The sequence below is a fragment of the Syzygium oleosum genome, unplaced genomic scaffold (assembly GCF_021117445.2).
Source record: "Syzygium oleosum isolate NSW1041296 unplaced genomic scaffold, Sole_v2.1 Sole_v2.19, whole genome shotgun sequence".
In the NCBI taxonomy this organism is placed as follows: Eukaryota; Viridiplantae; Streptophyta; class Magnoliopsida; order Myrtales; family Myrtaceae; genus Syzygium; species Syzygium oleosum.
Window position 1 is genome coordinate 5,180,384 of NW_026607503.1, and position 26,855 is coordinate 5,207,238.

Here is a 26,855-nt window from a genome sequence, read left to right on the forward strand (position 1 = left end):
AACCTTTAAGCGGCCCTGACAATGATAATTTTGAAGAAACCATTGTCATGTTTAATCTATGCATGAGACAGTTCAAGAACATTATGGAAAAATATGCAGGAATTAATGGATTTGACATTTCTTGGCAAAAAAGAGTGAAGAACAAAGTGTGTCGAAGGATGTGGTTGAAGATTGTACGGTGGTTGGATTCAGAATGAGAAAACTTTTATTATAAAGAGAGTTGGAGACCCACGTAATTGTAGTCGAAGCCTAAGCAACAAGCAAGCCACTGCTACATGGCTTGTTCATGAGTACATGCGTAAGATTAGGGACAGACTCACTTTCTCAGCTGCAGAAATGCGGACAGATGCAAGAGAAAGGTTTGCTTTGACATTGTAGAAAAAAAATGTTATAGAGCCATATCAAAAGCTCTTAGTCTTATAAGGGGCTCGATAAATGAGTAATATGATATGCCGAGATCTTATTTGGCAGAGCTCAAGAAAGTTAGCAAGGATGAAACATTTGAGATGAAAGTTAATCCAACAACCAAAGTATTTGAGAGGTTTTATGTGGGGTTTGTAGAGTTGAAACGCAGGTTTTTAGCGAGATTTAGGCATGTCAAAGGCTTGGATGGGTGCTTCCTTAAGACTTGATTAAATGGTCTGTTGTTGTGTGATGTTGGACCAGATGGAAACAATCAAATGTTTCCAATAGTTTGGGCAGTTGTCGAAGTTGAGTCCGAGGCATCTTGGACTTGGTTTCTCATCCTATTATTCAATGACCTGATGGTGGGCAGAGACAAGGGTTGGACTTTCATCAGTGATTAGCAAAATGTGATATCTCACCTTTTATCTTTGTTGGTTGTTACACAACACTAGTGCAATCATTAATGTCACTTCTTTGCTTTTTATTGGCTAATTTGGTTGCGGGGACTAATGAAACAGTTTCATGCCTATCTCCACAAGCACAGCTTCGAAATTATGCAAGACACATATATGTTAATTGGAAAAAAAATTGCACAAAAGGGATGCTCCTAAGCATCTAGTCTAAAGGGCTGTGAGGTGTATATTTCAAACTGATTTTGACTTAGCAATGACAGATTTGAATATGGAGTGCCCTAAAGGTTAGAAAGATTTCATGAGGCAATGCCCTAAGCACTTTTGTAGGGCTTCATCAAGACAAGAACCAAGTGTGATGTGGTTGATAATAACTTAAGTAAGACCTTCAATGGATACATTTGCATACCAAGAGAAAAACCCACACTTGAGATGCTTGAAGAAATAAGAACAATGTTGATGCAGAGGATGTTAAAGAGAAGTCAGTTAATGGTTGATTGAACGGATTCTATTTGCCCATGGATTAGAATGAAGTTGGAGAAGACTAAATTGGAGTCCAGGCATTATAGAGAATGAGATATCTTCATAATAAATTTGTGGTTGACTTGTATGGAAGACTTATGCTTGTAGAGAATGAGATATCTTCGTAATATCATAAAAACACAACATATGTTGTATCACTTCGTGAAGTAGATATCAATGATTATGTTGATGATTCTTTCAAGAAAGATGCTTATGAAAGATGCTACCAATAATATCCTTTCCTAGCCATGAATGGAAAAAAAGAATGTGGCCCAAAGTGGTGAGCCAATCAAACCCCCACCTTACATAAGAAAAAGGAGGAGAGAGAAGAAAACAGAATCAAAGACAAGGATGAGCAAAATAGCGACGGAAAGAAATTGATGAAAGTTGGAGTCCAAATGCGATGTAAAAACTACCTTCAGTATGGGCATAACAAGAAGACATGCAAGAATCCTACACCATCAAGGCCACCCAAAGCGAGTCTTATTTGAAAGTTGTGTAATGTTTTATAAGAAATTTGTTGGGTTATCATGACTGATAACGTTAGTGTTTCTTGTGTTTTTTCATATATAGGCAAAAAGAGGAAGACCAAAGAAGGTTACTGGTGTGCAAACCAATGCACATGCCAATGTACAATATAGGGAAAATGACACAAACAGTCACTGAACTTTGACACAATACGCAATTTGATCCCTGAACTTTTAATTTGTTCAATGTAGTCCATGAACTTTAGCCTAATGTTCAATTTGATCTCTGAACTTTTAATTTGTTTAATATAATCCCTGAACTTTTAGTATATATTCAATTTAGTCCTTGAACTATTTGAAAATGTTTAATGTAGTCCTTCCATTAATTCAAGTTCAGGAACTACATTAAACATTTTTATATAGTTTAGGAACTAAATTGAACATGTACTAAAAGTCAATGGACCACATTGAATAGATTAAAAGTTCATGGACCAAATTGAACATTAGGTTAAAGTTCAGGGACTACATTGAACAAATTAAAAATTCATTGACCAAATTGAACATTAGGATAAAGTTCGGGAACTACATTAAACAAATTAAAAGTTCATGGACCAAATTGCACATTGGACCAAAGTTCAGGGACTGTTTGTGTCATTATTTCTACAATATAATAGAGACTCCGCTATCATTGGGAAGAAGATGGCACGGGTTAGTGTTTTTTTAGACATGCATTATTTTCACAAGTGTATATTGTGATTAACATTTTTATGCTCATTTTGTTTCTTGTGTTTTTTCATATATAGGGAAAAAGAGGAAGACCAAAGAAGGTTGTTGGTGCACAAACCAGTGCACAGGCCAATGTATAATATAATAGAGACTCCGCTATCATCGAGAGGAAGATGCACAAGTTAGTGTTTTTTAGATATGTCTTATTTTCACAAGTGTATATTGCGATTAACATTTTTATGCTCATTTTCTTGTGTTTCTTCATATATATGCAAAAAGAGGAAGGCCAAAGAAGGTTGTTGGTGCTCAAACCAATGAACGGGCTAATGTACAATATAATAGAGACTCCGCTTGTGGCGCGCGTCTAGGTTCAATGTCCTCATCACCATCGCCATGCAGAAACATGAACATCAATATGTTCAAAGAACACATATTAAATACATGTAAGGAACTCCTAGATCTAGACCGAAATCTAAATCGGGAGAGAAGAGTAGCCTAATCTCGGAAAGGTTGTAGAGCCATGTCACGGACATCTTCCTCGATGGTGTCACGCCGTGCTTTCGCACGCTAAGGAGGTACTTTCTTTTGTCACGAATGAGGAAACTGTCTCCTAATGAACTACGAAGGTCCAAAATGGATATTTTGTCTAAACGTCTCACAGACATTCTATCACTAGACGAACGAAAGTCTCTCACAAATCATACCTCACGAGACAGCGGGTATTTTTTATCTTTCTATTTAGCCTAAATTTTGATTTGGAGTTGTCACTAATCCTTATTGATTGACTAGAAACCTAATCGAGGTATGGGAGAAATACCACGATTTCTGCGAACCAGAGATTGCATGGGTAAGGGGACTTGGTTACACTACTGATCTCGATATCGAAACCTTTAACGCCATTTCGGTACCTAAAACAATCCGATGTGTCTAAACGTGTCATGCAAGTTCGCAAGGTTTATCCACTAATTCTAACCATTCTAATCGGGAGAAATCAGACAATCAATAAGGAAATGTGCAATCAATTTCAATCAAACACAGCAATCCTAAAATGGTCTCTAAAACGAAAATCAATCAAAACACCCAAATCCTAGTACAGCCCCTAATAGCTTGTTCATTCAATGAATTGTGTTGTCTTAGGGTTTTAGGTTTTTTTAAGGTGAAAGACCCCTTTTGGGGGTTAAACTATTTCTAGGGTTCTTTAGGGGTTAAAACCCTTTTTAACCCCTAAACTGAGGAGTTCTAAAAAATACCACTTGGGCACCTAAAAAAATTTAATTTCACTCAAATTAGGTATTCACAAGTGTTCTAAGCCATTCTGTGAATTTTTTAATTTTTTAATTTTTTTGGGAAAAGTTTTTCTAAATTTTTTACTTTCCCGAAATCTATTTTTTTTTTAATTTTTCCAATTTTTTATGATTTTTCTTGAATTTTCTCAAATTTTTATGAATTTTCTAGAATTTTTTTATGAATTTTCTGAATTTTCTGATTTTTTAGGATTTTTCTGAATTTTTCTATTTTTTTATGATTTTTCAGAATTTTTAAAATTTTTTATGAAATTTTTATTTTTTGAATTTTTTATTTCTCGTCGAAATTGAACCGGACCGGTTCAGACCGGTTTGATCAAGTTAGACCGGCCTAAACCGATCTCGGCCATCCCGGGAAGGGACGGTGCCGAAACGACGTTGTTCCTTTGCATTTTTCTCTTGGGCATTCACCGAACATATGGTGGGCTTAAACTTCTATTAAAGCTTATCGGGACAGATTCTTCAAACCAATATCATGTGACTTTTTGGCAATCATCCGGTCATCCTCACAGCTCCTAGATTTACTATCTTACTCCCTCTAACCACCTAGCCCCATTATATCATCGCCGGTTGGCGAAAAATCGAATCTAAAACCTAACTCGAAACTGACTTAATCGAGCATTTCTAACATTCAGATTGTCAATCTAATGCGCCCTAGCCGTTTCTGGCAATCAAAACAACAATTAAAACATCAAACAGGATCGGAAATCACTAACTTGAACGGCCATTGGCCTAAGGAGGCACTCCGGCGAGGGGTAGCAAGTTCTGGCAAAAGAGATTCAAGATCAACTTGGTGCACAATGCAAGTTCAATGATCCAAAATGCAAGAATCAAGCAAAAACTGATTAGAAATGAAAAAACAGAACTTGAAATCAACAATACAACAAACAAATCAAAAGATTAACTAAGATTTAACTCGATTAATGATTTTGGCATTTTGTCAAACGATTGAAGTGCAACCGCGAAAGAGTTTTACTTTCTTCAATGGAGGTTAATTCTGAAATTTCAAGCAACAAGGAGACTCTGGAATGATTCTCCAAATTCACCAATTAAACCCGAATTTGACCCCATTTCTCAATTCCAACCCAAAATTTCGAATTCTTGACACATTTTACATCGAAATATGAAATCAATTTGAGTTTTTATTTCAATTAGACCAAAAATTCCCAAATTTGAATTCGGATCAATTGGGCTTTTGTTCAATTCAATGTCCAAATGATCTAATTAGGCAAAATTGAGGCCAAAATTGAGTTACCCATGATCAATTACCCGTAGAAAAGGTATGGTTGTCGATCGAAAATTTCAAATTGAATAAGATCTCCAATTTGGATCTTAAAATCCTTAATTTTCAATTAATTTTTGGGTCTTTTCAATTCTTTTGTTAAATTGTGAAATTGGACTAACCAATATGCAATTCAAGGTCCCAGAATCAATTGTTGTGAAGACACTATGGCCTAAAAATGACTAAAAATGACTCAATTGGATTTTTGGGTTCAAGTAGGGTATGAATTTATCCAATTTTGAGAAAAACATATCCCCAATTTGAAATTTTATAAAATTGAATCTACAGAGCTGAAATTGGATTTAAAAGAAGACTAATGGCTATTTTTATGAGATTTTTGAATTCCATTTGGTATTTTCCTTGATTTTTCTTCCTATTTTTATTAATAGAAATTAAGGAAAAATTCACAAAAAATCTATAAAAAATATATATATATATATATATATATATATATTGTTTAGAATTAGGTTCCTAAGCATGGCCAAGGTTCCTAATCCTAATTTTGTGATTTTATTTGAAATTGAAAAACTTTGACTAAAAATCAAGTGTCAACATATGGTTGTCGACTAGACGAATGGCCGAACTGAACTTCACGTTCACCCAAGATCAGCTACAGAAATTTATTTACACACAATCTCCTAAAACCAATCAAGAGAGAAAAGAAAAGACAATCAAAACAAAGAAAAAGAAAATTAATAGCTAAGTAGGCTCTTAGCTTCAATTTCTTAAGCTGAGAGCCTATGAGAGAGTTTCAAAAGAAGAAAGAGTTTTTGGAAGATGAAGGATTTTTAAGGAACCATTACTTTGTCTCTAGAGAAGATTTGAAATTTTTCACTCCACGAGGTTCATTAACGGCAGTTTTGGACGGAAAGTAAACACTAGTAGATTTGGGCCAAAAGTAAAAGTTATGGATTTTTTATGAGATAGAAAATAAAGTTTTGGATAAAATTGGAATTGGACCTAAAGTTGAGATTTTTTTTTGGTATTGGGGAACTAATCATATAAATTCACGATTTCATAATAGAATGAGATAAGTGCACAAGAATTTCTAAAACTTGTCATGAAAATACAATTGAGTCCTAAAAATTACAAAAAGTATAATCAAGTCTTCAAATTTATTAAATTGGTGCAAACGAGTCCTTCCATTAATTTCGTTTAACTTTGCTAACGGAAAATACTGACATGGCTTTTATTAATATTTTCTCTCTTCTACGTGACGATAATGTGGCTAAAACACGAAACACGAGGCTAAAACAATGTCGTTTTGATCAAATTTGATTTTTAATACAAATTTTATCTAAATTTAATTAAAATATAAGCTAATTTGGAAGGGTCAGTGAGGGTCGGGGATGGCCAATGGGGTCGTTAGGTCTCGGCTAGTGGCTAGCAACCCTTGCTAATTGCAGGTGAGGGCCTCCCGTGATGGTTGGGCGACAGCAAGCCTCAGTGATTAGTATCTCAACCCCTCTCTTTTATTTTTAATTTAGCTTTATTTTTATTAAATTTAAATAAAATTTGTATTAAAAATAAGATTTGGACCAAAAAGGTGCGACATTTAGGATAGAGAAAAAAAAAAGCCATGTCAGCATTTTCCGTCAGCCAAGTTGGATTTAATAGAAGGATTCGATTGCACAAATTTGACAAGTTTTAGAATTTAGTGTGGTTTTAGGATTTTCAGTCCACTTATCCCTAATATAATTGAAGCAAAAAGCAATGCCTAGGAATAATCAAAGATCCAAAATAGTGCAGATGATACGGTCTATATATGTTGTATCAACATAAACCAAAGTCATTCCTAAACTAAACTAATCGTACAAGGACAATCAGATATTCCTTTTAATGTGAGCTCTGCAATTTGATATAAAACTTTAGTATTTAAATTCCCACACATGTACACATACGATAACATAATAATTTTACTAATTCTACACATATATGCTCATCACTCAAACTTTCAAACGAAGATATTAGTAGTGACATCGGGTTTACTTTAGGGTAAATACCACCAAAAACCCAAAACGGATACATCTGTGATAAATTTACCTCAAATCTTAAACTGGTACACCTGTGACTAATTTATCTTCCATTAGTTTTGATTAAATTTTACTTCCAAATTGCTAAGTTGGATGACACTTGGCAGTTAACGGGTGTGCCAGTTTAAGGTTTTACCTCTCTACCACTAATTTACTAGTTTGTAATTTTTTGTGGTCTTAATCCAATTTAACAGAGGATAAATTTGTTACAAATGTACCAGTTTAGGGTTTTTGATGGTCAAAAAAATTAGTTTTAGCCAAATTTATCACAGGTGTACCAGTTTGGAGTTTTTGATGGTCAAAAAATTAGTTTATGGTAAATTTATCACATGTGTAGCAATTTAGGGTTTTTCATTGTATTAACCATTTACTTTATTTCGAGATTAAAGGTTGCATATTAGTCATTTAAGCATTATTATTTTTATAATGGATCCCAAGTTTATTTGAGGTGAATATCCATCGTACATATGTAATATATGTTGACAAAATAGGTTATGCTCATTGCTCATGAAGTCTATTATTATTTAATAATACATTTCTGTGGTTTGTCAAAACGCCAAAGACTACTGGCAAATCTATTAAATTGATCGGCCTACATTGGAATAACCCCTCTAAACGGGGGTCCCAAAACAAAATACTTACTTTAATTGAACTGCTTAGTATTATATTTTAGAGGAATAACGTACAAAAGGTGTAAAATAAACTAATTTGAAAAATAAATCATCAGACAATTCTTTTTCTCGATTTTTCATTATCACATTAAAATTCATTTATAGATATTTAATTCTTACAAAGAGTAGTTTACGTACCACGCAAAACAATTATGTGGAGATCTTATAAATAGCTTAAATCCTTATATGGAATATAACTAGATATATTCATCAAGGGAAAAAAAACAAATTTAAAAGGAGGAAACACTATGCAATGAAAGTATAGAAATACAGAAAAAAAATCTCTAGTAAGTTTATTTCCTTTTAAGGAAAGAACATGTAAGGCATTGTCGTTACGTTGGCCAGTTCATCGGTCGTTTTATTTCCCAAATGTTCATGCACTGTCACCTCATATACCGTATTATTCGTACATGTCACTTGCCTTGTGATCCGCCCTTGTCATTTATATTCGCCATGTTAAATTCTAGGTCATTTGCCCGTATAATCTTGATTTGCCATGTCAATCTATCACGTCATTTCGAACGACATTTTCCACTTCAATTGTCATGTTCCCATCTCCATTGCATATTTCTTAAGTACACATAGGGACTTACGTTGGCTGATTTTTACATTAATTTCCGCTAGTTGTACACTTAATTAGGACACCAATGTGTCTTCTTAAGATGATACAGTGTTTTTTTTTTATCAAAAGGTGATAGAATTTTTTTTTTGTTCCGTGAAAGATGATAGAATGTTAGCAAGTACATATTAGACCAGTGAGATGCTTCCATGTCATCTTTCTTCATCATATGCATAAGACGGCCGAGCTGGCATCATTTTTACTGTGTTGCCATAATTTTTGCCGAGCAATGAGCCACGTACAATAATTACGCATGATTCTTATTGGAGAAGCAAGCCACGTCATCAAAAAGTACACGACATGGCAATTTATTTAACGAAAGTACTAATTAAGCAAATTTTGAAGACTTCGAGTACTTGAGTGAACAAAAAAACTTTGTTCGCGAAAAATAACTTTCAGGAAAATATTTTTTGAATTTTTCGGTGTTCGGTTTACGGGAAATAACTAGTCAAGGAAAATATTTTTCTTAATGTAAAAAACTCCTTTAAAAGTGGGAAAATAATTTCCTTTTTTTGAAAAGAAGAGATCATTTTCGCTCTTTCTTCTTTCACCATTTATTTTAATTGTTTTTGTTTTTTTTTCTTTTTTCTCCTTCTTCTCCGGCCAACTGCCAACCACAATGAACAATTGCCGACCACGGCGAAGGCCGGCGACCAGCCACAGGCAAACTTGAGCCTCACCATCTCCCGGCAAGGCTCAAGCTCGCAAGATCGAGCATCACTAGAGGGCGGCGAGGCTTGGGCCTTGCCAGATCTTGAGAGCTCAAGCTTGCCACTCGCGAGTCACGATGAGCTCACGAGTTGACGGCAAGAGAGCTTGCCAGACTGCAACTCATGAGGCAGCGCGCGAGCGAGCTCACCCACCTCTGGTGAGACCTGAGCTTCACCGCCCTCTGGCGATGCTCAAGTGTTGCCAATCTGGTGAGCTTGAGCCTCGGTCATCGGCCATCGCAGTGGCCGGCGATCGGTTGGAGAAGAAGGAAAAAAAAGAAAGAAAAGAAAAATTAGAAAATTGATTTTAAAAAAGTAAAAATAATAAATTATTAAAAGTAGTGTATGGAGGAAAATCAAATTATATTTTCCATACCAAACTGCGAAAAATATTTTCCGTGTTTTTTTTTTTTTTCAGATTTTAGCCAAACACCGGAAAATTGTATCATTTTCCTGGAAAATAGTTTCTTAGAAAATATTTTTCAAAAACGTTACATTTTTCATGAAACGAACGAAACCTTAATTCGAAAATGAGAGAAAGTTGAGGTATATGAGGTAGGGTGTGCAAAACGGACCACCCGAACCGGAAGCCGCCCGGATTGGATCGAACCGATCGGTTGGGTCTGGTTCTCGGGAGTGTTGGTTCGATTCTCGGTTCCTAAAAGTGTAACCGGTGTTTGGGCGGTCCGGTTCCCGATTCCAAGGGAGAACCAGATTGATCGGACTGGACCGACTACATATACTTTTTTAAAAATATTTTAATTAGTAAAATGTGAACTAAACCCTAGGTGAAGTACTTCAATCTTCTCGACCTCTAGAGTCTTGTCCAGTTGCCACTCGTCAGCGTCAGTTAACACCACCCATCAAATGATAGTAATACATGTATAGTCGGCATGTTTTGATCAGTTTACATCGATTTGTCATCGAATTGGCTCGAATTGCACACTTATTTTTGTGATTATGTGTAGTCGGCATTAGGGGTGTCAAAACCAAACAATATACCCGAACCAAAACACAAACCGATCCAACCCGACCCGAAGTTCTGGGTATTTTCGGGTCGGGTCAACTTCATGTTCGGGTATTAGCTAAGCAAATGGGTATCTCAATGGTTTCGGTTCGGTTCGTGTTTAGAACACGAACCGAACCGAACCGAAACACATATTTTTTTATTTTTAGAACCGAAACACATTTTACTTTGTAGCACTGTCGTTCAACTTCGTCCTCCTTACATGATGTGTCTGAAGCTAAATTACTCAGCTGACAGTATTGGCTGTCTTCCTCAATAATCGAATCTAGCGCGTGGAAGCACTGAAAACCGATGGGAAGATCGTCGCTTGCATCTGCAACCACCGGGAAGCACACTCTTTCCTGTCGAAAAGCTCTCCTGTCAGGATGCGGGCGACACTTAACACACGGACCAAATAACCGGCACTCACTACAGTATCTAGACATTTGTACTGGGAACACATCAGAGATCACCAGCGCACAGAAAGGAGGGGAGGAGGAGTTGGCAACAAATTTCTCCGCCAAAATTTCCACTTTGCATCTTCCCATTTTCAAGCTCAGTCAAGCACGCGCACCCCCCTCAAGCCTCTCGCACAAACATCCAGACTTCAAATTTTACCAAAACAACGACAAAGTTCAGGCCTTTTTTCAAATTCTTTCAACACCCAACACTATATATCATCACAACTTCAAAGGGTACGCACAGAACGAGCGGAAATTCCCAGAAAAAGAACCGTCGAATCGTTCGATCAAGATCAAGATCAAGCTCAGCCGCGAATAGAACGCAATGCTGCGAAATACAGACAATGTGGTGCGAGACGCGGGATGGAGAGACGAAGCGCGACTTCACCTGCTTGTGAGGATGGACCGCCATTGAAAGCAAATGCGCTGTGCCAGAGAGAGAGAGATTCTAGCGGCGGTGGTGGTCGTCGTGCATCGTCTCAGCAACCCGACCCGGCCCGGCCCAACCCGGTTTTGCGTTTCACGTCATGTTTGGTTCGGGTCAATAGTCCATATATCTTTTATGATTCGGGTCGAGTCGGGTAGCGTGGAGACTAGACCCAACCCGATCCATTGACACCCCTATGTGTAACTTAACCTTAATTTATAATAAAAATCTAAAACACGACTCGAACCAACCCGACCCGAACCGAACCCGACCCGATTGTGCGGCTATATCATGTTCGGGTCTTGTTTCGGGTCGGGCCAAATACATATATTCATTGTTTCGGGTCGGGTTGGGTATCATGAAAACCCGACCCGACCCGACCCATTGACACCCCTAGTCGGCATGAGGAACACAATTCCAGTTTCGAAACATATGGCATCAAGTAGTGGGAAAAAAAGTGACTAATTCCATTGGACTGGTCCGGTTTCGATCCTAGGACCAACCAGCCTGGTCCCGATTTCGGTTCCATCTTAGAACTGGATCGAATTGGGAACTAATCACCCCTAATTTAAGGTAATAGTACTTCTAGTAATTATTAAGGAAAATCAAGGACATCAAGATACCATAAATTGGGGATTTTAGGATTGAAAATTCCGAGGTGTTACAGGTAGGTTTTGGGTATACAACGAATGCCCTTTTCCTCATTTTGCATCCAACCAGAGGTTCTGACTCGGTTTTTCAAGCTATCTGACACGAATCTCTCTTGCGATCATCACGTGTTGTAGCTTTCATTGGTGGCTGCTTCCAGGTTCCATCAGTCTTTTGACAACTATCCTTGATCACGGAGAAATCATTACATTTTCTATAGTTCACGTGGACCGAAGGCATCTTAATCATTATCACGTGAATCTCACCGTTGACTTCTAATGATGCGTGATCTGAATATTTTAAGTTCCTTGGTATTTCGTGCATCCTTTTGCCTCTGAACGAAATTGGTCTTTGGGCTGCCAAGTTGGTTGCCTTTTGCAGTTTCGGCGGTGGTCTGCAGAATCAGCGGGGTCTTCCTGGTGCTTATGAAGATGCTGAGCATTTGCGAAAGAGGAAGGCCTATATGGAAGTAAACATGCAGCTTACAGAATCAGAAGATAATATTCGGTTGCGTTAACGCGGATTATTATTCGATCTTTGTTACGCGAATGCCATATAGTTGTTTGTGTTAACAATCAAAGCGCGCCCTATTTTGCACCCCACATCTCAGTGAGTAGTGCTTTGAATCCCCTTCCCGAATCCCTATCCACTCCGAGGGCCGTCCTGGCGGCTTCTTTCATGCTCGCAGCTCGTGCTTTCAGTGACTCATCCCTCATCGTCTCCTTGACCCGCTCCGCTATTTCCTCTCCCTTCACCATGTCCTTCTCGCCCCACCCCCAACTCTCCTCCCAAATCCCGATCCCTGCCCTCTTCACCACGCTCGCGTTGATCTTCTGGTCTCCGTGCTGAGGCCATGCCAGCATTGGAACGCCATGCCACACGGCCTCTGTGACCGAATTCCACCCACAGTGGCTCAGAAACCCGCCTATTACCGGGTGGCCTAGTATCTCGCTTTGGTTCAACCAGCGGTTCACAACTAAGCCGTTCGCCGCACCCGAGGTTGCTGTCATCAGCTTTTGCCCGATCACATCTTCCAGGTCCTCTGTGTCTTCTTGATCCACCTTCTTGCTTTTCACCATCCATACAAACCTCACGCTGCTCTGTACCAAGCCATCGCCCAGTTCTCTTATTTGGTCCCTCGACATGGCTGTTCTACTGCCGAAGCTCACATAAATAACCGATCCTATCGGTTGATTGCCCAGCCAAGCCAACGGATGAGAATGAGACTCTCCGAAGTTAGCTGGTGGAAGCAGTCCAATGGCAATTGCAGGTGGCAATCCACAAGGCATTTTCGCGTTGTTTAGCGCATTTAACGTATCCGGCTCAAAGTCATCGAACGTGTTGATCAAAATCCCATCTGCGTCGACCATACTCTTGCCGTTCTGAATGAGAGAATTTTTTAGGAAGTTGTCTTCTTCTTCCAATAGGGGCGGCGGAAACCATGAGACGGGTATTGGTTCTTGATTCGGTATCTCAATGACATCTTTGTTATCCTGAGAACCGGGCATGGCTTTCGTGACAAATATTTTGTGGAAGGACATGAAGAGGGTCAGCATTTTGGCGGAGGACGTGAAGAAAACATAATTTGGAAGGCCGATGGCTCGAGACACAGGAAGGACTGCGGAGATCAAGCTCATGTCTGTGATGAGAGCAGAAAGGGGTGGAGATATCGACGATAAGAGGGGAGGGAGGAGGCGGCAGGAGCTACAGATAACTTCATAACGGCGATAAAAAGGATCGTCGGTGTTGCTAGAAGACTCGTCATTGGGAAGTAGACACAGTTGCTTGGGACTAACTTGAGGGAAGCTGGTGAAGAAACTGGAGAGGGCGCGCGACTCGGCGAGCGAGACCGTCGGATGCGCGGCAATGAAGGTGACTCGGACGTCGTTAGCGACGAGCGAGGCGGCCAGGCGGAGGAACGGCGTCAGATGGCCCATCCCTGAACTCGGGAATAGAGCCACGTGGATGGTGCTCTTGCGCTCACTGATCTGTGACATTGCGAGAGGACAAGAGAGGCTATTTCGTTGAAGGCTATGTTGTGTTGGATCTTAACATCCATATATATATATATATATATATATATATATATATATATCCTTGAGGAATCTGTCTTTCTGCATAGAGAAATAGGGAAGATGGAGTCAAGGAAAGCAGCTAAATAAGAAGAAGTGGATTTTGTCACTTTCGAGGGCAATAGCTAGAAGCCATTTCGATTGGGTTGCTTTTGCTTCACGCTCAAGAATGCAAGGAAGATGAAATTTCTCCGGTAGCTTGTCGCAAGAATGCAAATTTGATTTTGCTAGCGTTTTCTTGATTGATGCAGGAGTCTACGCAGAAATTCTAAAGAAAGACTGAACTCTCTCTTTGACCCCGCCTCACAATTAGTTCTCTAACAAAGAATCTTAAACTTTTGCCATTAGTTCGTACCGGAAGATGCATCAGTAGTGGCGGTCCGAGAGGAAAGGACGTCGCAAAATAAGTGTCATAACTTTCATACAACGCTCACTTTAGTGTCATAATCTTTCAATCAATCACTCAAGTGTTATAATTTTTTAAAGAACTTCATCATAAGTGTCATAACTTTTAATGCCGCATTTTAAGTTGCTCGAGTGAACGTTATTAGAACATGTCTCCCATAATATGTCCTATTGCAAGGAGTTTGAGAGGCAAAAACTTCAGGAGATAATATCTCATCTCTCAGGCAACTTTTTCGGCTTATCTTTTTTTAATTTCACATAAATTTTTGAGGAATCTCTTGAAGAACATGAAATTACTAGAAAATAAAATTATTATACTCAAGTGATCGATTGAAAAGTAATGGTATTAAAGTGAGCGTCGTACAAAAATTACAACACTTATGATGTTGAAATAATTAATATTATCTCCAAGAACTCCTTATCATATATATCTCGAACAAATCATTTTCGTCATTGAAAATCTTCCGACACATGGGCTGCCTATGTAAAATATTTAGTCTGAGAAAGGTGGCCTTTGGGAAACACATAAATGTCCCGATCACATCCGTTTGTGGCCCACGACATGCCGTTGCTTTCATAATCGCCCAAAAACTGTCATGCTAGCCAAGCCCCTTTTAAAATCATGTCTTGATCTCGAGGGATCCCCAAGGGATTAGTGATCAAATCGGCATTTTCAGTTTCACTGCAGCCCAGTGGGTATTTTCTCTTCAGCTAGGCCTCAATGTTGTCGATTGAATCTGAGAGCTGAGAATGGACCGTGCACTGTGGACCGAGCGTTCCAATTTGTGAACATGAATACACTTCTAATAGGCGTCATCTTTCGAACACTTTGATCTCAGGAGAGAGCTACCAGAAATCGCCGGAAATACAAATTCCGGCCGGTTCTCGTATTAAAAATATGCAAATGATATCTGGTGCTCGTTTTGATAGAAAATTATATTAAGGGTGCGTTCGTTTCGTGGAAAATAAGTAATTTGAAAATCATTTTCCAAAAAAAGCTTGTATCGCTTACAAAAATAAATAAATAAATAAAATTATCGCCCACGAAAATAGTTAAGTATAGATTGTTAACAATGATGAAAAAATTTTCCGTCGACTAATATTTCTAAACGATATAAGTAACCATTTTTCGAAAAATGTTTTTCAAATTACTCATTTTTTGCGAAACGAATGTATCCTAATACTTGTAGCACTTGTAAGGAGGAAACCACAGAGTTCCCACAAAAAAGAGAAAACTACAGCTATATAGTCCATTCAAGAACGAGATAAACCCCCACAGCCAGTTCATAATTAAGCACTAATGAATATTATCTATGTTCTTGCACTTTGCAGGACCTTAACGTGGCCAACCGATGACAGTGAACCGGTTCATGAGAGCTAGGGCATTGCTTATTGCCTCGGTAAATATCCACCACCCTTCGCCTCACTACCAACTATACACTCCTGTCCATAACCTCACTCTCGAACCCGATCTAAGCAGCCGAGCTCCCTCACCAACTTGGCAAGCCAATTCACGGAGCCGCCCATTCATGAAAGACAACATTTAAAGAAGAAAGAGTGCTAAGAATTAGAGTAAAGGGTCGGGTCGGGTATGAATCGAATACGGGGCGGGGCGGGTATGGAACGCTGAATTTGCATGGCATGTGAACGAGTTAATTTGGATCCTACCATTTTCGAGCCTATCCAAATTTCGTCCTCTGGTATTTCTGGCACTTCGGGCTTTGTTACCTTGACCGTGTGCACCCCAGGCGGTTTGGAGGTGCTCCACCGTTCTCGGGGGCCAACGTTCGGTGATGGATGTGTGATGAGTCCATCTTTTGGGCTTTGTGTGCTGGATTTGGTTTACTGAATGGACTTGGATCCCTTAACACGTATTGTGTTGGATGTACTATCACCTGGTTCTGGACTAGGCCCATATCACATCTTGAGGTTGAACTTTTTTAAGATTTTGAAACGCCTAAGGTCTAGATTGCTTCCTAAGGTCGTGTTTCCGTTTAATCCTTCCGTCTTTCTTTTGGGTTCCATTTGTTCCGTGAAAAATGAATCATATGAAAAAATATTTTCTTAAAACTGATCACTTGTATCGTTTACAAAAATAAATGAATAAAAAATATTTTTATCGTTGACAAAAATGTTTAGAGATAAATTATTGCCGATAATGTAACTCATATTTCATTCGGCACAGGCGATCATTTTTAGGAAAAAAAAATTCTACATCATTCATTTTTTGCGAGACAAATAGAGCCTTAGAGTCCTTTTCTTTCTATCAAGTTTTTAGGTTCTTTCTCCAAAATTCTAAAGGATGGCTCAAGCTCATAAGTTCTCCGATTATGAAATTTTTAGCACTCTTTCTGGGCATCATCTCATATTTTGGGATAATTACCAAAAAAATCATAAATCTATTGCACTTGTGCCAATTCAGTCATAAATCTTTTCATTTGGCCAATTTAGTCATAAACCTTTTAATTTGCCAATGTAATCTATTCGACTAATTTTGATCAGAATTGTTAAAAGATTTAGTACTAAATTGACTAAATTATAAGGTTCATTGCTGAATAAGCTCAATAGATTTAAGACTTTTTTGATAATATCTCCCATTTCTTTTAAGGAATGAATATAGGATCCTGCTGAGTTTTTCTTTAAACTACCTTCTCCAAAAAATCGTGCTTGCAATTCCCTTGAAGGAAAGTGTTGCTTTTATTCTAAGGCTTTTGAAGCAGGTCTGAGATTTTTCCTCTATGCGATCTTGTTATCGAAGTATTGAATTCGTATAATCTTGCTTTCTCTATTCCACTTTTACCGATCTATAACGCCCACGAGTCAGCCATTCTACCGAGTGGCGGAGTTGGTGGGCTATCCCTCCGACAGAAGACTTCGAAAGTCGACTTCCAAAACTTTGTGGACCTCCCTAATTCCATAAAGGAATGGAAGAAAAAGTTATATCTTTGTTAATCCCGCCAGGGTCTCCCGTTCGAACCTTTTGAAACGACCTGCCCCGACTCGACTTAAACCTCTCGCTCTTGCTAGGCATGAGCGCGATCTCCTCTCATCCATGTTGGGGTGTGGTTTATGCTCCCCAAAGACAGGAGAGCGCGGGGTCTCACTCATACTCCTGAGCCGCTAGAGGGCTTATATAGTTTAGCCCAAAAAAGGAAAGTTTCGTGATTCAAGTAAATTTCTTAGAATGATATTTCCTATTTTTAATCAAATTTTTGCCTATATATATATTTTCTTGTAATTGAGAAATGTAATAGAGAGGTGCGAGGTGCTAATTATAGTGGAATCATCTACTAGACGTAACTCTAGTTTAAGACTAGGATAAAATTTTACGTCTCAAATTTCTTTCTTGCTTTTATTATCTATTTTCTTTGTAATTGTACGACGAATCCTAACAGTCCATAGACAATTATGACTCGTGACCTCTTGAAATTCTTGTTTCTGATGAAATCCTTGTATCTGCTGGTGCTGTTCCTCCCACTCCTGGTGGGGGGTTCAGCTTATCTCCATTTTCTTCTAACCTTCTGGCACCACCAACTTAGCTTTGTTCTCGCAGCTATGTCTGGCATTTCCGGCAAAGAGCTTCGTTCGACAGCTCTTCGATATGCCGAAAACTCGCGTCACGGTAGTGAGAACAGATCGGAGGAGGAGGAGGACGAGAAAATCGAGCTATGCCGAAGAAGGGGGTCCTCCGGCCGCCCCCATATTTTCCAAGAAAAGGAAAGAAGGGACTTGGAAATGCTTCCACTAGCTTTGTTTATCTGTCGTTGAGAATCTCTTTCATGCTGATGCTAACTAATATCAAACTCCACTGAATAACATGACAATCTTGAAAAGACAATCCTCGCATTTTTATCAGAAAACGAGTAGAATGGCATATGATATACAAAGACATGGTCAGATCGATTGTGCGTGATGTTGAATGCACGAACGTGGATATTTTCTACGCTCTCGATATCGGGCGGCCTAGGGGGCCTTAGGAACATGGATATGGGGTATTCCACTGGTGTGAATAGTGAATCATATAAATTGATGGGTCCATTTACATTTCATTTGGGTCTTGTTCACACGTGACTTAGAAAAACTGTACAGCTTCTGATACGTAGATATTAGGTGCCGTTCTATGTAAATAATATCTTGAAAGTTGATTTATATTGGGGATAAGTGCACGGGATGTCTCAAAACTTGTCCCGAAAGTGCAATCGGATCCTCAAATTTTCGAAAAGTGCAATCAAGTCCTACAACTTGTCAAATTGGTCGATTGAGTACTTCTGTTAGCTTCGTTCGATTTGAGTGACGGAGAATGTTGACATGGCATTTTTTAAATATAATTTGGAGACATATGGTGCCACACCAGAGAATAGGCCAATTTTTGTTTGAAAAACCGAAAAAATAGCCAAAAACAAAAAAGAGAAAGGGGCATGAAGAACAGGGATGGCCGTGAGTCCAAAGCGAATTGTATATCCGAACGTTTGTGTTTCACCTATAAAGGACTCCCAATTTTACAATTTTTGACGCACACTAGTCATGCATTATTTGAAGTCCAATTTCGGGCGCTCACCCCTTCGCGTCCGGATGTCCGACTTCGCCGATGCTAGAAAAATTAGCCGTTTGGAGCGTGACTAACGGTTAGTCCCGTTTGGTTTTTGTATAAACAAGACCTATAGGGTCTCTGGTGGATTAGCTTACATGTTATATTGTAAATTCAAGTGCGAGAAATCTCTTGTACACAACTTTGCAATTGAAGATCTCGAGGGAGGCGAGAGATATACTTGCGTGTAAGAGCCTTTGAGGTGTGGGATCGAGTTTGTATGTGGAGAAAAAAAGAATATAAAGAAATGAAAATAAGATGTCGATTTACTCTCGAAATTTTGACAATCTCCAAATAAAATCATGCATCTCTTCTATAACAAAAAAAAAAAACATGATGCATTCTGATCCCACAACAAAATTAGTGCCCACTAGTATTAATCACCGGTTGTAAAAATATCATCTCATTTCAGATCAACAAGTAAATTTCAAATTAGGGCATATGCGGGGTTTTAAGCTTGAACGAGTTTTGAGAAACTAGAGTCCTATACAAATTTAGGCCGCAATTCTTGCACATAACTAAACTACATTGAGATGTAATTGTATAGCCGACCAAGAAAATAAATAATGTCAATCTTCATCCAAAGCATCTTCGAAATTAGAGTGGCATGTAAGTATATCGATATGAAAATCAAACTTGGAGACTATAATTTCCCAAAAATGAGCTGGAGAACTTAAATTCTCAATTTTTAGTTAATCTGATTCTTTTTAGGCATTTAGGTAGTAGAGTGGTTTATTTTCACATGTTTTTTTTTGTAATTACTTGGATTTTTTAATAATATATAGTGGCGTCGGAACTTAAGAAATGACGAGTCAAATGAAATATACTCAAAATATTTTGGGTATACGTAATATTATTTTGAAGTGGAATGGTTTAATTACCCCACTCAACAAATGCCGCCAGCACCATTGTTTGTCTACAGAGTTTTTATGTTCTTTATATACGTGCGGAAGTTTCTAGACTAGACATTCTATAATGATATCATAACCAAGTTTTGACTAGTTTATTTCACGTACGCGACCCTCCTGTTCGTCAAATTCCAATTGTTGTTCGACACGTGAAAGTAAGTAGCTGTTAAAGTATCTTATATCATTTGTCCACAGGATTTCTATACTCTTTATATGTGGTCTCCCCTCCACCTATTATAATATGTTTTTGCATTGAACTTCCTATCATAGTATGAAAGTCAGGTTCTGCCCCAGTTTATTTTGCGCTTGCATGTAAGATGGGGTGTTAAAGTATCTAACATCTCTTGTCGAAGTGATTAACATGCTTTGATATAATGTTAGAAAGTCTAACCTAAAAGCTTAAGATTCCGGATCGAAACATTGCGACAATAATCAAGATCAAGTTGAATTGGAGACATTAGTAAACTTCCATTCCGAATTTATCTTGCATATAATAATTCCCATGACACAAAACAGAAGCTGATTTCTCTGGATATAACCTGCTTTCATGATTTCGAGGAACCCCAATATCTATCGTTGCACTAAAGAAGTTTCTTCCCACCTTCCGAACACAAGATGAAACCGAGTCCACAGCACTGAACCCAAAGCACTTCCCAATCACTGAACTCCACAACTCTCGAAGTGCCCACAAAAATCTTTCTGAGAATCACAAAACAAGGTTAAACAAAAATATCTGACCAGTGACCAGATTTTTCTATGCCATGCTGTGTTGGTGAGCAAACGGAGTTCGATGAGGCATCATGTCGACAAGGAGTCGCCAATGAAGAGCACCAGAACAAAAATCTGGGATGCTCACCACAGCAGGGGCAGCAACCATGTCCCTCACGAGCTCGTCACGTGCTGACATGCCTTCCTTGTTCGGTACAACCTTGTCCTCTCTTTAATCCCAAAATTCATTTTCCATGCACAGGAGGAGGAGCATAACACTCGGAGACAAGCAACAACACTGTTCCCTCTTTCGTCATAAGAGTCAACATTTTTTTAGACTGAGATTAATGGGCTTTGTCTGCTTTATCAGAAGATCTTTTATCTCTCTCTCTCTTTCTCTCTCTCTTATTTGGGCCTTTTTCTTGGTTATTTTTTGAATGGGTTTTGATTTTTTTATTGTTTTTAAATTTTGGTTGGGGGACCCTACCTAACATGATTGATCTGAGTCATTTTTCGCATGGAATTCAATGCAATCTTAGACAAGGTAGGCCCATCTCCAACTTTTGCTATCTCCATTTTGTGTTCTGTCCAATTCGATTCTTTTTCTCTTTCCTTTTTTTAGAACCTTTTCCCCTTTCGATAACCTAAAAATTATGCCACTTTGATCATCAAAAAAGAAAAAGAAATCATGTCACTTTGATTGTGAGTCAAGCCCATGCGTCAAATGGGACCTAGAATATGTATAATTAAATTATCCGTGGCCCGGTTGAATTTGCATTACAGGTAATAAGAGTTTGTCATTGTCTCTCCATGGGAAGATTTTAAGGGGATCCACATTGAGCACCATCATATGATTGTTCAACCGAGAGATAGGGGCCGTCTGTTAGTTGGCTCTTGTGTTGTCGTGGTCACTGATTTAGGGCAAAAAAGATACAATAGTACTCCAACCAAAGAAAGTATCCTCATCTTCAAGGCGTGCCAAATCACTTATATAGTCGTTTCCTTCTCTGTGCTGACTCTATATGAAATCCTACTTACATCGAGTGATGGGTGGCGCACCTAAGGTTAAAAGGACCCGAGACTCACCGGGTCGTGTATGGTATGGATGTCCGGGGCTTCTTGATTTGATTATTTTCATCTTCTTCTAACTTGATGAGGCCAGCAGAGCACACAGAACCAGATTTTTGGACCTCCAGAAAGATAAATTACAGGTTAGTATTACACGCTAAGAAGAAATAAGGGATAATTATCCAAATAGTTCTTGAACTTTGTATCAATATGCAATGACATCCCTGAAATTTTAATTTATTTAATGCAGTCCCTAAATTTATGGTATTTATTCAAACTAGTCTATAAACTATATAAAGATTTTCAATATTGTCCTTCAACTTGAATTAATGAAAGGACAACATTAAACATTTTTATATAGTTCAGGGATTAGATTAAACATATACCAAAAGTTCATTGAACAAATTAAAAGTTAAGGGACGACATTGCATATTTGATTGAAATTCATGGATCATATCGAACAAATTAAAAGTTAAGAAACGATATTACACATTGAATTAAAATTTAAAAATTATTTAAGTTATTTAAAAAAGAAAAGAAAGTGAAGGTGGACTGGGAGGACTCTTATCTCCTCTAGGCCCCTTCCCATTCTGTCCTATAGCTTGGCGAGGCAGTAATGATGGCAAGCGAAAACTTGACTTAGACTTTGACTTGTAGATCGGTGGGAAGGCCTCAATTATTTATGGAATCTCAGTCAAGTTGAATAATGTGGAATTTAATATTGTAGTTTCGGTGAATTATCTGATTGGGGTGTTGGGACTCGGGAGAAAGGAGACTTAATGCACGCACGCCTGTCCAGAGAAGACATCCCAGAAACTTCGTGTATCTCCTTCTGTCGTACAACAAAAATATATATAAAAAATAAAAGAAAGTGAAATTCGTTCGTGCCTACTAGGATTAGGAAGGATTAGGTTAGTACTCATGTTTGTAATTGGGTTTTTACAATTTTAACCTTTTTGTATCCTGAATTGCTTTACGTCGTATTTTGGGTTAATATCACGAAAAATCTCAAATTAATATATCTGTGACAAATTTACCTTAAACTAGTTTTTTTACCACAAAAAACCTCAAATCGGTATACATGTGATAATTTTACCCTTCGTTAGTTTCCGTTAAATTTTACTGTCAAATTTCTGAGTTGTATGACATGTGACAGTTGATGGGTGTATCAGTTTAGGGTTTACATAGTTGTACCGATTTGTAATTATTCGTGGTATTAATCCAATTTAATGGAGAGTAAATTTGTCATAGATGCACCAGTTTAGGGTTTTTAGTTGTCAAAAAATTAGTTTATGGTAAATTTATCATAGGTGTACCAGTTTGAGATTTTTTATGGTCAAAAAAATTAGTTTGGGATAAATTTGTCACAGATGTACTAGTTTTGAATTTTTCGTAGTATTAACCCTATATAGTATACGCGAGCTTTCGATTTACATGCAATGTCCAAAATCATAGTCGAAATAATGTTCCTCTTAGCATATATATCACTTTTTCGTAGCCACATTCACATATCTTTTGAGAAAACACCACCAAAACCCTAAACTATGTCACTTGTGAAAAATTTACCCTGAACTTTTTTTTGTAACACGAAAAACCCCAAACTATGCCACTTGTGACACATTTACCCCACAATACACTTGTCCAAGGGCATTTTCATCTTTTTTCTTTTAACTATTTTTTTTCCTTTTTTTTTCTTCTCTCTTCCCTCCGTTGACCACGGCGGAGGGAAGCTGGCAAGGGCGGCCCTCGCCCGCCCAGGCGAGGGCAACCCTCGCTCGATGCCCGGCGAGGCGACCCTCGCTAGCGGAGGGAAGAGAGAAGAAAAAAAAAGGAAAGAAAAAGGAAAAAGAAAAAGACGAAAATGTCCTTGGACAAATGTATTGTGGGGTAAATGTGTCACAAATGGCATAGTTTGAGGTTTTTCGTGTCACAAAAAAAAAATTCGTGGTAAATTTATTATAAGTGGCATAATTTGAGATTTTTTGTAGTATTTTTCCTATCTTGCGAAAATAAGACACGCGATAAAGAAATTTTATATGCATTTGCAGCCAGCTGAGGGCAATTAATGATCGTAGCTTCGGTAACAAAGGATCCTTTGAAAAGCCCGAGATTACTGTCGCATTGTAATGCTGGAGAAAGAAAAGAAAAAACAACACGAACGAATCATCGCACACAAAGAAGATACTCTCTTCGGACGACACATACGAAAGGAAGCAGCCGTTGAAAAGAATTTAAGTCTTGCGGAGCACGAGATTAGACATGTGGGATTATGACTTCTCTATGCTAAACACTCTTGGTTAAACAATATTTGAGCTTTTTTAGGTTCCAAGTCGCCATGCAGACGAACCCAGTAATTTAATCAGTCCTTCGAGCTTCGAGCGATATGATTAAACTAATCTTGTTTAGTACCTAAGTACCCCTCGTTATCACTGCATTAAGAGCTTCGTAGTTCGATAACTAGCGGTAGAGGACGAAGCAATCCGTGGCTTTAATCAGAAGAAGGGTCTTTTGGCACTGCGGGCGCAACCAAGAAACAGCTAAGAAATGTATATTTCGATTGGTCTGACAGAAATTCGAGTTCGGATTTTACTCTCGTACGTATGTGGGAATCACATGACACAACTTTGACCAGTCCTTTTTAACGAAGACACACCATGTTTTGTGGTCGAAGTGGAGACACCTGTGAAATCGCTGGATGCATATGATCAGGGGTTTCTGCCGGTAGCTAGGTTTGTACTGTGTGGTCCAAAGTTTGAACTCCATGAATTCCAGCTTGTTCTTCTTCTGCAAATTTTGGAAGAGACTATGTCGTCGCTGAGATGTTGCAGATGTTTGCATAATTGATGTATCATGACCCATTATACGAGCAAAGTAACAGAAGTGACACAAATATCATTGGCCATTGACTCGGTTCATCAGCAATAACAAATAAATGTACCGAATGATCGGGGATCATTAGACTATCAGGTCGACAAGTCATATACTTAATAATGCACGCAAATCATATACGTATGTGTGTCCATGTTTTTATTCTTTGGAAGATTGTTCTTTTTTATAACTCATGGGCACAACTGTAATTAGCCGGCTATCTAGAAAAGGGAACTAAGACAGCAACTCGTCACTATAGCCCCCTACTTAAATTCGAGTTCTCTAGAGCAAGAATCGAACTTCACGATTATCAATCTCGGACCGAAAGCATGAGAATGTCTTCGCCAGGTAGTCAATTCCAATGTGGGTTTTTGATAGATCAATTAGCAAATAGGTAAAGAAATAGCCATAAGAAGAAGGGGGAAGAAGCAGTAACGGAGGTAGATGGTAATGTTACCCAATCATAGCACAACACCTGTCTTGTTTCTTTTTTTGGCCGAAGTGAATTTGCATATATGAGACCCACTTCACATGCTTGCGACTTTCGTTTCACTAGATTGTGATAGGAAAAGAGTCGGATGCATGCACTAACATTCCAAATGCATGTAAATTTCGTTAGCTAAAAGACACATATGTCACATAAGCAAGTACCTCTGTAGAGCTGCTTTCTTTTGTTATAAGAAAAAGATGCTATAATACGATAAACTCTCGAATTAAGAGTTGAATAATTATTCACTAAAATTACCATCAGTTTATCACATTTATTTATAAATTGTTTTTTTTACATCATTTATTGCATAAGACGCATTGCTCATTTACCTCCACTTCATTTGAATGACCGGTTGCCCATCCCACATAAACGTTGGCCAAGGTCTTGCTCGGTGTTACGAATTCGACGACTTAAATTAAGAATCTCATTTGATCTTTAATAGAAAACAAACACATTTTCCATAAAAGAAAAAAAATCATCTCTCTATGATATTCTATTCCTTTCTTTTTGCTTTAAGAATCAAGGGACCACGAACACCTCACTAGCTTCCATTATAAGAAGTCCCTCCCCCCCAATACCGCCTTCGCAGTCCAAGCAAGGGAAAATAATTTGCAGCAGCAACAACTTCAAGAGGTGTGTGTTAGTGCTTGTGCTTCTGATAAAAAAACTCTCTCTCTCTCTCTCTCTCTCTCTCTCTCTCTCTCTCTCTCTCTCTCGGCAATACCAGCAAAGTTCAGAAGTGGGTCTCTACGCGCTCGCACAAAACAAAACATGAAGACGATGATGAACAGTACTACTTCATCACCATCAGCAGCAGTGGGAGACTCCAAGAGATCGAAAGCATCTTGCCAGAGACTCGGAGGGTACTTGAAAGAACAAAAGAGCAGGGTCTACATCATCCGACGATGCGTCGTCATGCTCCTCTGTTGGCACGACTAAACTCAAACCCCTCTCTCTCTCTCTCTCTCTCTCTCTCTCTCTCTCTCTCTCTCTCTCTCTCTCATTCGAGGTTTCTATGTCGAAGCCAAATTAGCCCATCTTAGCTAAGCTCCGATCTCGTTCTTGCAACTGTAAATAGCGAGACGAGGAATGTTAGACTGCTGTTGCTTTTTATTAGGTTTTGTTATCTGATGGGAAATTCTTTGTACGAAGAGCTTAACATTTGTAGGTTTCACAGTAACTCAGAAGAGGAACAGCCCTTTAATCATACGATCTGCGTCTCAGTTCTTTCATGTCTACCACATTACATTTTGTCACACTGCTGTTGCTAAGCTTGTAACTTAATCCGGTAGCTAATCTCATTTCATCAAGTTTATTCATTCGGCAAATGATATTACCCAATCTGAAACCATGGAGATTCATACCAAAGCGAGCGCTTTCCATTTAGGTAAGTACCAAGCACCGGGTAAGCAGTCATTACAAAGAGCGAGTGACCCTTTAATAGCTCGTGTCATTTTCTCGTTTCTGGTAGGCTCTTTGTTTTGCTTTTTACTTTGTATTGTCAAGTCAAGCTATGATATATCAGATCTTTGAAGCTGAAAGCAATATATGCTGATCACATGAATGCTGTACTGAAGAATGACACCTTTACGTCCCTATTGAAATTAATGAACACGGGGGTCTTTTTGATTGGGACGATCCCAGAAGCCCGTCTTAAACTGTAAATGGAAATGCAACATCTTATGTTCGATTGTTTGCTTTTCAAATGCATCCTGCTTGTTTTCTCCAAGAACTTATGCAGACTCTCGAGACATTCTGTTGAAATCGTATAAAGATGTATTTAAAGGCGTAGCATATGCTTCCATAACGAGCTGCGTTATTCTGATTAGCTCTAGTTCGTGGAATCATGATTCTTATCACAACATTGCTTATCCCCAAAGACTTATACGTTGTGTACAAGCTAGTTTGTCTCGATTTATAGGTCCGTTCTCACTCGAACAAGTCGTTGTTTGTTGATGTGCTTAAATTTCACTTAAACTTCTTCATGAACCAAGCAAATGTAATCCTAGTAATAAGCATCAGCACCAGCAATTGTACTCGCAATTACGTAGTTCTTC

The 26,855-nt window shown here is 38.5% G+C and overlaps 2 protein-coding genes and 1 pseudogene across 2 annotated transcripts; 2 read left to right on the plus strand and 1 right to left on the minus strand.

The window, feature by feature from the left end:
* The first annotated feature begins 943 nt into the window (after positions 1-943).
* On the plus strand, positions 944-12,208 carry LOC130140551 (uncharacterized; annotated as a pseudogene).
* LOC115673985 (UDP-glycosyltransferase 13-like) lies at positions 12,200-13,741 on the minus strand. The gene has a single exon (XM_030596255.2). The coding sequence runs from the start codon at positions 13,686-13,688 to the stop codon at positions 12,279-12,281; it is 1,410 nt and encodes a 469-aa protein (XP_030452115.1). The 5' UTR covers positions 13,689-13,741; the 3' UTR covers positions 12,200-12,278.
* Positions 13,742-25,344: 11,603 nt separating this feature from the next.
* Positions 25,345-26,007, plus strand: LOC115674064 (small polypeptide DEVIL 3). Its single transcript, XM_056320060.1, has one exon. It carries the CDS (start codon positions 25,570-25,572, stop codon positions 25,735-25,737), a length of 168 nt encoding a protein of 55 aa, XP_056176035.1. The 5' UTR covers positions 25,345-25,569; the 3' UTR covers positions 25,738-26,007.
* Positions 26,008-26,855: the final 848 nt, after the last annotated feature.

Excerpts from the sequence above, each read along its gene's own strand:
- LOC115673985 (XM_030596255.2), bottom strand. The coding sequence starts at position 13,688 with ATGTCACAGATCAGTGAGCGCAAGAGCACCATCCACGTGGCTCTATTC.
- LOC115674064 (XM_056320060.1), top strand. The coding sequence starts at position 25,570 with ATGAAGACGATGATGAACAGTACTACTTCATCACCATCAGCAGCAGTG.